General features: G+C 44.9%; 1 protein-coding gene across 10 annotated transcripts in view; it reads left to right on the top strand.

The window, feature by feature from the left end:
* The first annotated feature begins 4,471 nt into the window (after positions 1–4,471).
* Positions 4,472–10,936, top strand: part of LOC149333654 (uncharacterized) — a 43,763-nt gene continuing 37,298 nt past the window's right edge. For 3 of the 10 annotated variants that reach the window (XM_089558739.1, XM_089558738.1, XM_089558730.1), the window contains exon 1: positions 4,472–4,673. Coding sequence is in view for 1 of the 10 variants with exons in the window: in XM_089558728.1 (XP_089414854.1) it covers positions 10,436–10,539 (104 nt within the window). In the remaining 9 variants the exon portion in view is untranslated. The other 7 variants (XM_089558733.1, XM_089558731.1, XM_089558729.1 and 4 more) reach the window with 6 other exon arrangements.

Genomic DNA, 10,936 nt, shown 5'->3' with positions numbered 1-10,936 from the left:
GGGCGGCTGCGTCTGCTGCCTCGTTTCCTGCCAACCCCTGATGAGCAGTGGCCCATATGCGGTGTGCGCAGTCCGTATCCCATATGCAGTTTTGGTAGGTTCGAATGGCTAGGAAGGGAGTGCAGCCTTTTTCGACGTTCCAACAGGCCCCTCGCGAGTCGGTGACTGCAGGCTGTAGTGTCAGGTAAACTTTAGAGCGAGCGTGCTCTAAGATGAGTGGCAGCTCTGTTTGAGGCTCCAGCGTTAGCTAATTTGGACCTAACGGCTCTTCTCGGCAACCGTTATCACAAGGCAGCCGAGGCAGCCTAAAGCCCGCCGGTGAACGTCTCGGGGAGATTCGGTTATTGAGACAAACTTACGCTAATTGAACACTTTATCCATCTGAACGAACCCAAATTGTCATCAGCAACAGCAGCATCTTGAGTACGCGCACTGCACGACAAGGGCCTCTCCGACGCCTCATCAATTAACCATGTCCTGTCTCAGCTGTCGCTGCCATATCCGCGCACACTTCTTAATCTTATCGGCCCACCTAGGTCCTGGCACCCCTGCTATGCTTGTCTTATCTTTTAATGCTGTCCATTACCCTTAAGGACTACCGCTTATATTGCCTCCTGATTACCTGCCTTGCCCAAGCCGATTTCGTCCTCTCCTTCAGATCGGGATGTCGCTAACCCCGCTTTTTTCCCCTACCTACTCTGGACTCTTGCAGTTTGTTCACGTTACTCCTATCATTTTTCTTTTTTATGGCCTGCTGTCTTCAATATAAGTTCCGACCTCTTCGTTAGCCTCCATATCCAAGCTCCTAGAGTACCGGTAAGATACAGCTCTTAAATCCTTGCTTTGTACTTTGGGAGTACATGGGTTTGGCTTGGTTTCATGTTTATTTCTTGCAAAATGAACGGGGCGGTAGGCCTGACTAGGCCTTGGCTTCCTGATACAGGCGGCAGCACACAACTTTATAGCAATTATGATAAAAACAGCGTCAACAACCATTATAACAAAAATATGACGCAAAAAGGCTTGAATTGAATATATCACGTGATATCTATAAAATTAAATCAGGAAATGAAATAAAGTAGCAATAAATATACTTTTTACAGAGAAGACAGTGACGCATGTGCATCAGTGACAAATACACTGAGGGGACAAATTTTGTGTGTTGCATGCATTCATACACTAACATATGCACGTGCCAACGGTAGCGTCATGAGGACACGGGATTTTTCGGACCACCTGGCATGAACTACAAAGAAAACGCCAGATATTCTGCCTCATGAGCCACATAATGATTTCCCATTAATAACGTCCTCTCTATACACTCTTAGTGTCAAGATATGACATGCATATTTCGTTGAAATTAGGCGCTTACCGTGCGGTCATGGTGGTTCACTTAGCCGCGCTGCACGTGACCATCTTCAACACATGGCACCATGTTCGAAACATTCTAGTAGCTGAAGAGACTTGCAAGGACATTCAATGGCATTTCAACCACAAAAGTACTTCCACCACGCTCTAAAAATGCGCCCCCCTCGCTTTCTAATGGCCGATTCGAAAGCAACTCATCCACTTTAGCCGCCTCTATTTACTTGGCGGCGGCGCTGGTGCCATAACACACACCGTTCTTCCACTGCCTTCAGTATAAATTCAGACCTCTTCGTTAGCCTCCGCTATTCAGCTCCTTAAGTGAATACCGGTAAGATACAGCTGTTATATCGTTTTCTATTAGAGGACAGTGCTTTGGCTTGGTTTGGTGTTTATTTCTTTCAAAATGAACAGGCAAGGCAGAGCAAAAGGCGGTAGGCCTGACATCGCCTGGTACAGGCACAGAACTTTAGTGCAAATATAACACGAGCAATGTCAAAAAAATAAGATAACAACATTATGAAAGAAAAATAACTTCAATACATCACGTGATACCTACTGAAGCCAAACAGAAAATACAAATAATGTCGCAATACAAATTCTTGTTACAGAGAATACCATAATGCATGTGCATCAGTGACAAATTTTATGCCACATGACTTTCACAGAGTAGCAACGCCACTATTGGAAAGCATATATTACCGCAAGTATCGGCCACGAAATAACGCAGTATGCTCATGCAAATGCTTATATACATTTTTAAATAGCTTAGTTTATGTAAAGCATTTCCCGTCTAGTGAAGTTTCGTTGGTGACAAATGGCACCTGGAAACTTCATTTCTACTTGCCTCCGTATTCCGAGTGATGGGCAGAACTTTTCTTCGTAATCGCACATTATTTATTACGGTAGGCCTGTCAGGTAGAGTGGCATGCCAGTCAGTATACTGTATTCTGTTTTTACTTTGCTCACTGCCGATTCGACATCTTCATAGAAGCTTGAGATGATCTGGTCATCATGACAGGATATAGGCGCACAGGCCTTTACCACCTTCTGGGTTTATCTCTAATTAGGCATTATTACGATAACTGTCGCCGTTTTGTTAATGTTATACCGCAATGAAGTTTTAACATTTCATTTTAGTGCAAAAGTTACTGTGCAAAAATGACAAGCAAACATTTTTTTTAAATTTATTGAACCGGCACTTTGGTTGCAAACGCCGAGTGTCAAAAAGGCGCTTCTAAAAGCGCGATGGCTTGGCTTTGTTTGCTTCCCAAATTAAAAAAAATGGTGTCCATCACCCTTGCATTACTGCTCATATAGACGGAGATTGTAAGTTCTACGTTTAGAAGTTGACCATACCAGCGCACGACCATACCAGCCAAGCGAGGTCGTTTCTGACAGCACATATTTCGAACGCAATACTGATTGATATGATGCAAAATCTGCTCTTGCTTGCAATGGGAATGGCTGTCAAATTCGCAACAGAATCTTGTCCTGTAAAACCATAAATCAGGAAGTTGACTACGGATTTGAATAGTCGTCCAAATATTATATGTATTAATGCACATATAATCATATTTTCGTACAATCCACCTGCACAGACCACGCCGACATATCACTCAAGAATTCTAAAATCATCATCACCCTGACTACGCCCGCTGGAGGACAAAGGCCTCTCTCATATCGCTGCTGTTTACCTAGTCCCGCGCCAGCTACGGTCCCCCTATCCCCGCGAACTCCTTACTCTCATCTCTCCACCTATCTTTCTGGTGTCGCCTGCTACGCTTCTCTTGTTTTGGAATACAGCCTGTTACCCGTGACGACGATAGGTCATCTTGCTTCTGCATTATATGTCCTGTCCAAGCCAATTCCTTAAACTTGATTTCGACTAGGACGCCACTAACCCAGCCGCGTTTCATTTCTTACTCCCCCTGCATTCGTCTTCTCATGAATGGCAGTTTAGCAATATCCTTGAAAAATATAAAATAGTTGTATCTTACTGATACTCGCCTTTCAGCTGGAAACCTGGAGGCTAAGGAAAGGGTTCAGCCTAAAGTAAGCACAGCGCAGAGATCTATACAAAGAAAAACTTTAGGTATAACGTTAAGAAAGAGGACCATTGTAATATACCAGGTAAACCTGGACGAAACAAACAGCCTGAATAGATGCCATGCCACACACTCAGCCCACCTTCGCCACGTGATGACATGCAGCATGTTCGATTTCGCGAAATCGTTGCGCAAAATGATACCGATCTTTTTTTATCAACACTGAGATTGAGGATATTCGGTTAAATGTAAAGACTCGACGGTGGCACAAATTATACTGGATAATCTGCTTCCCACAGATACCTCTTGGTGAAACATCTAGCCATCTCTCGAACAATAGGTTCTCTGAATGGTTCCGTCTCTAGTCAACTGCTCGACGTATATGATATTTCGACGTATATGATACGATGAGACGTATATAGCCATATTTCACTTCTAGGTGTGTAAGGTCTTAATGTAACATTTAATGAAAAAAGGTTAGGCACTATTTTTCAAGCGTTTTCATTCCCCGACAGTTGTGCTGGCCTAACGTAGTAACTCAGCATTTGTGGACATATTTCAAATAAAATTTTACCGGTAATTACTACCGTAAATTTATCTACCTATGCGATTCTTATTGCGCAAAGTTAAATATAACGCGCTCTGTACGGAAGGCGAGAAGGTCAGATACAGATCTATCAAGCAGTCCATAGACAATGCCTCTTTCAATGTCTTCAACAGAGAGCGCGCTTTGCAGTCGGTGGGTACCTCGAATCGTGCCCCTCTCTGGGTAAAAAGATAGAAGTCACAGGCGTAAGAGCAAAGCCTTTGTTCGCTATGTTTCGTTTACTGCGTAACATCTATCACTGCTTTCTTTTCGACGCTGAGGCACGTGTATCCAACCTGTGGTGCTGCCATGAAGTGAACGCTTTGCCTCGAGGAGAATGGAAATATTGACTGATCGATCGCACTTGGTGACAAGTCCTATTTTTTACACTTTGCGTAAACAACCGGCGCCTCGTTACTATAGCATCATATAAAAGTCACACAAAGCTAGCATTCTCACAGTTCCAGCTTCGACACTGCAGAAGTCTAGTGAACGCTACGGTCAGCCTGAAGCAGAAAGTTTTCATGGCGCATTCTATTATTACAATGCCCTGTCTCATTTCTAAATCAGCGGTTTTTCTGGTGGTAATGGTTGCCTTCATGGGAATCGGGGCTCACGCCGGAAGACGTATTGACGACGAACCCTGGTACGAGCAGTACCAAGACGTCCGCAGGGTAACGTTTTCGCCAAAATTTGATTGGTGTCGCCGTTCAAGCAATAGCATTACCCCAAAACATTCATTCTCTACGCTAGAAATGTATTCTGGAAACCGCATACCACTTTATGACTTCAAATTTTCGTTTTGCATACAAAGACCATTTTTTGTGCTAAATAATTCCTAAAGAATGTTTTTTTATTTCAGCAATATTGTTATTTGTTAAAGCTGCTTTGTTATCTTCAGGTGATAGTAACTACGTACTACGTAGCTACGTACGTAAATGGCATTGACTTCATATGCGGCAGTGTCGCGTTGCTCGCCTATGGCGCTTATTCTGATGAGAGAGGTTGCTCACGACTCATACCGCATCTTATCTAATGAACTACCACCTAAATATATAGCGCATGAGGCAAATTACTCCAACGGATCGACCTACGTTTTCTCCCAGTGGCATCATCCCCAAACCCTTTTTTTAATTCTTGGGTGTCTACTTTAAGTCTTTCTTCTTGGTGAACTATTTTCTCACAATTTATATGTTGGTGGCGTGAAAAGTTTCTGGAATAACAGAGCAGCTCTGGTGGGAATACTGTCGGCTACTATTCTTAAGGCGAATACCATGCTGTGCTCAAGGCTTGAAAGGTGGCCCGTGCTTCAGCCATACCTGGGATGCCTTCTTGCTTGCTTCTTTATTGCCTTTTCGGTTGCCCCAACCTATTCTTTGTAATATTCACAACCGTTTGCCCAGATGTAGAAATCTGTGTTTAAGGCGTTTGAAACCTGTGTTTTTTGTAGAGGTATGCATTACAAGGAAACCACTGATTCATCCAGACTCTTGTTTGCGTGACATCTCCCATAGTTTATTGTTCATGGTATTCACCTTTGATCGCTTTGTACATGTGCATATGTAGGGGCCGATCTTTTTATGCAGCTTAAAAACAGCTGAAAGCCCTTCACGTCTGGCACACATAGGAGTAATAAATTTCGTGCATCGTAAGTTTAGATTGCAACCTTGTTAATATAACACCGAAGTACTCTGTGCCGTTGTTTCAGCCCTGAAGTAGAGCCTCTGCGGCACCTCCACCCGAAATAAAGGTTCGTTCACAGAGCTTTGAGCCATTGCGCTTCTGTCTGAGAGCCTGCTTTATTGTAGTCTCAACATCGCAAAACTTTGGCCAAGACAGCGCCGACGAAAGGAGGGCCACATTATAGAGTCGTGTGAGGAGCTCTCGACGCTCCCATTGGCAGGTCCTGGACACCACGTCCGAAGAAGCGCCGAAGCGTTCTCAGGTCGCCATTATAAATCAAGACGCAATGGTCCCGAGAGCTTTTACTTTCTTTTCAATCACAAAACTACACCATGTAAACAACGGTATATAATACACCTTGGGGCAGCCGATCCTACCCCTGCAACCCTAGACCGCCGTGGTGGCTCAGTGGTTATGGCGCTGGTCTGCTGACCCGAAAGACGCGGGTTCGATCCCGGCCGCGGCGGGCAAATTCAGATGGAGGCGGAGTTCTAGAGGCCAGTGTACAGTGCGATGTCAGTGCACGCTAAAGAAACCCAGGTGGTTGAAATTTCCGGAGCCCTACACTACGGTGTCCCCATAGCCTGAGTTGCTTCGAGACATGAATCCCCAATAAACCAAACCACTGCCATCCTTAAGCCACTTTCCCAACACACCCTTAACAACACCCATTATCAGCGCCAGAAGCGCATCGTTCCACCAACTCACACAGCTGCACCCTGTACATAGCCTCCAGTCGAACGGAAAACCAACGCCGAAATCGAATTGAAAATTAGTCGGCTTCCAGGTTTGGCAACATCATAGTTAGTGAATGTAAGCAGGCTGATGGTAGGTGGTTGGTTTGGAAGCATGATATGGCTTTTGAGTTCTCAGTGGCGCTTCTGGATACTGAAGGTGGGCAGCGGAGGGGCGAGGAGTTGTACAAAGGTGGTGGTCCGTTGAGGCAACTTGATTCCCTTAAGATATACACAGACGCCGGCATTTCTATGCTGCTTTAGTGTACTGCTTTCGCAGAACAAATTATTCCTCACGCAGACAAATGAGTCAACAGCAGTCATTTTGTTTCAGTCACCTAGAACACTCTATCTTATTTTCGAAAGTCGTTTACGTTCCGTGAGGAGCCATGGCGTAGCTGAAGATTTGATGTATATTGCATTGAGCCCAAGTTTAAGCAGACAAAAATTGTAGAAGACCATTTGGTGGGGGTTGTTAAGGTAAAAGAGAAAGTGAAAATAATGGCATAGAATCAAGGCAGCAGGCTTTTTTCAGACGCATTTTATTCATTATGAACACAAAAAAAAACATTTTTGAGTAGAGGAATTAAATATAAGAATGATCGACTTGCTCTGAAATTTTTTTGTTGTGAATTTGTAAAGAAAACAACATAGGAAAATATGCATTTAACACCATGGAGCTTTGTGTGTTGTTTCGCAGAGAATGGTGATTAAAGAAGCCCCCCCTCCCCCATAAAAGAAACACAACGCAACTGTAGGCGCCAGTCATTGCCCTTATGGGTAAAAAATTGCTGAAGAAATTTTAGATTTTTTGAGACATGAATTTGTGACTTCACTACCGAGTGATAGCTTACCTCATCCAAAGAAATGGTGCAGCTCTTCTCCTTGAGGTAGCAGTGTATATAGTAACTAATCTATTGAGTAATGTAAAACGTCCACTACGGATACACCGATGAGATGTGCAGGACTTAATGGCTCATAGGCAACAAAGGCCATCATGCGCCATCATGCGCCATGCAAACAAACAAACACAAGGTTTGTTTGTTTGCATTGCGCGAAGGAACTCAAGTGATTTAACATTTCACAGGATACAGAGAAAAGGCACAGGGCCGAGCTGACACTCACACGCTGACATGCTTTTGCGATAAGGAAAAGTGGTGCATTTATTTTGATGTTAGTCCGACCATAGAACTTTTGTTTTCTACCTATGTATTTTGCGGCGCCTATCTTAGAGCATTGGAAAATTCTATATTTTATTGAAATAGTGTTCTGAAATTAGCGTTTACTAGTTATTTTCAGCAGCGAATGACCGAACATTCCCCATTTCTCCCGTGTTGTGCTTGTGAGGCAATCAGAAGAGCTGTACTTTTAAATTCAGGATGTATTTCCTGTGGTATGCATTTAAATGGAATGCTTTCTTGTACCCTATTTTGGTACTTAATTGTTCTGAGTCTTGAGCATTTCGCATCCAGCTAATGCTTCATTTCCGCAGTTGCAGGATTGGTACTCCACTTTATATGATAACCTGAGTACCGCTCTTCAACGAAGATTACCTGGTGCGAGGAGCTCACAAGTAGTGCTAGGCTTTGAGAGTACAACGTACGGGGCAAGCTTCTGAGTGTCAAAACTTCTATGCAGAAAGGGAAAATACGACATCAAAGATGCACAAAAACGTCTTGTTCCTAGCCTTTGTAGCATGATTGCCCTACCATGCGCTTCGTTTAGGCTTCCGGTCGATGCGTAACCGACTTTACTAACCATGGTCTGGCATGATTTTTTCTCACCTTCTTTTAAACGCTAATTTCATACCATTTTTGCAAAACTTTCAATAAGTAGACACTTATAATAAAGCCTGTAAGAAGCTTGACCTACCATAGCCGTCCCGGTGGCTCAGGGGTTTTGGCGCTCGGCTGCTCATCCTAAAGATGCGGGTTCGATCTCGGCCCCGTCGTTTCAGAGCACGTTAAGGGACACAAGCTAGTCGAAATTTCAAGCATCCTTCACTATGGCGTTCGAAACAGCCTAAGTCGCTTTGGGACGTTAAACCCCCCTAACCTAAGCCAAACATAACGTGACCATAGCAGTAGTTCGCGATAGCATTGGAGTTCTTTCCGCGCAAGTACTCTTCTATAAAAGTATCGTAAATAGCAGGAAGTTCTCATACCGCTACTGCCATAGTAGTGAAGTTGTTAAACACTGGCCCACAGCGCTGAGGGTGGCTGTTTCAAGTAGAGCTGCCGGTGCGGCTGTTAAAGCCCAAGTTGCGCTTCCCTAGCGCCTATCAAGCTCATTTCTTTATAGATATTACTTATGTCTGCTATCTCTGGAGTAATGAGCCTATAAGTTGTGCCACGAGGAACAGCTGACAGTTGCAGAAATTATTTGAAGAAATTTCATTGGCACCAAGCAAGATGGATAGGTTGTGCACTGCAGCAGGTGGGCTGCATGTTTTTTGTGACATGAATGAAAGGACGCCGGCTTTTCTCGTGAACAGGATGTGTAATGCCTTCGGCTTGGAAATTTTCTTACCTGACTAGATTACTGGAACCACACTATTTCATTTTTATCTTCGCAGTAAATCGAATGCTATATTTGAGAGAAAATACAAAATGTGAGGTTAACCCTGAAATTATCAATTCGTACCCTGTACCAGGGCCGCTCAATGGAGAGCGCACTGGGTGCGGCCCGTTGCTTCGCCCGAAAGAGCCGTATTGAGCGTAGTTCTCATCGCCACCGCTGCGGCGCCACCGCTCCGTGACGAGTCCGGGCGGAGAGCTGTGCGCAGCGGCCGAGGCAGTGCTTTCGTTTTGGCGTCCGTGCGGTAGGCGCTTTATAATTTTAGCATTTACAAGCTGCGTTTCACACATTATGGTGATGCCACTTGCAAGTTTGATATTGATAGCGTGATAGCGGCAGGTCACCATCACTGCGCTTTTCCAAATCGCACGAGCGTTTACAGCGAGAATCGAGGCAGAAGTGCGCTTCGCCGTGCGGTCACCCATTCAGTGGCGGGCGTTTCAACCACTGTAATAACTTATTACATATTACAATCTTGAACTCGGGCCAAGGTTACGGCTGACTTATTCAACATGCACTTTTTGTAAACTTACGTTTGAGGTCGTAACGTTCAGCATTATAGTTCAGCCTGTTGGTCCGTTTTCGCTGGAAATAGTTTCAATTGGGTACCACCCCGTACGAGGGTCATTCCAAAATTAAGGACTGCAGTTTTTTTATAAATCGAAAGACATTTTTATTTTAAGCAAATTACAAATCACCTAAAAGGCACACAGCCCGCCGCGGTGGCTCAGTAGTTACGGCGCTTGGCTGCTGACCCAAGAGACGCGGGTTCGATCCCGGCCGCGGCGGCTGAATTTCGATTGCAAGGGTGGAAGAGCGGGCTAGCTGGTAGTTCATCTTAGGGGAAAAATACAGCGCACTCCTGAGACACGGACAAAGAAAGGCAAGACGATACAGCGCTCTAGAATTTCGCCTTCATCGAAATTCTAGAGGCCCGTGTGCTGTGCGTTGTCAGTGCACGTTAAAGAACCCCAGGTGGTCGAAATTTCCGAAACCCTTCACTACAGCGTCCCTCATAGCCTCAGTCGCTTTGGGACGTTAAACACCAATAAACCAAACCTTAAAAGGGACACCATTATTCTACTTTTCCACATAATCGCTGTTCGGGTCTATGCATTTTTACAGACGCTGGCGCAGTTTTTGTATGCCCATGTCATACCAGCTCGCCGCTATGCCGTTGAGGAAGCGTTTGTCCGCATCTTTCACTTCGTCATCATCAGTGAAGCGCCTTCCAGCGTGGTGTTCTTTTAGCTTTGCAAAGAAGTGGTAGTCAATTAGTGCCAAGTCCAGACTATATTTGTCATCGCTTCGGCGAGCGCGGCTTCGGCCGCTTATCTGTTTTTTCAGCAGGGTCCGCTCCGGCGGACGCAGTTGTTGCTGCGACGCGCGTCTTTTCTTTCCTTTTTCTCTTTCCTCTGATCTTTTAACTCTCCTCTATCTGCATGTGGCAGCGGTGGTGGCTTGGCTCCAGCCAGGAGGCAGGCCCGTGCAATTTCCTTTTCATCCTGCTCTCAGTCCCAACAACAACAGTAGTCAGGACTGTAGGGTGAGTGGCTGATGACGTCCTATACAAACTGTTCTAGGAGAGCGATGGTTTCACAGGCAACGTGGAGGCGAGCGTTGTTCCTCTTCTGCGATTTTGAGTCGTCCCTCTGAGTTTTTTAAGGCTCTCACAATATCTGTCCGCGTTTACTGTGGTGCTAGGAGCCAAGAAGTCTACCAACAATACCCATTTTCGATCCCAAAACACAGTTGCCATGACTCTGCCGGCAGACTGTGTTCGCTTAAATTTTCACGGCTTGGGCGAAGATGAGTGCCGCCACTCACGCATTTCAAGAAGCAAGAAATAAATCTTCTAGGTAGCACTTGGAACTCGTGCATATTAAATTCAAATGGGTACGAAGGCCGAATTGACGACGCATGCACTATATACACATAATGTT

This window comes from Amblyomma mixtum, chromosome 8 (genome assembly GCF_055824585.1).
Source record: "Amblyomma mixtum isolate Tamu chromosome 8, ASM5582458v1, whole genome shotgun sequence".
In the NCBI taxonomy this organism is placed as follows: domain Eukaryota; kingdom Metazoa; phylum Arthropoda; class Arachnida; order Ixodida; family Ixodidae; genus Amblyomma; species Amblyomma mixtum.
The sequence above is the reverse complement of the archived record's forward strand: the minus strand, read 5'-3'. Positions and strand labels throughout refer to the sequence as shown.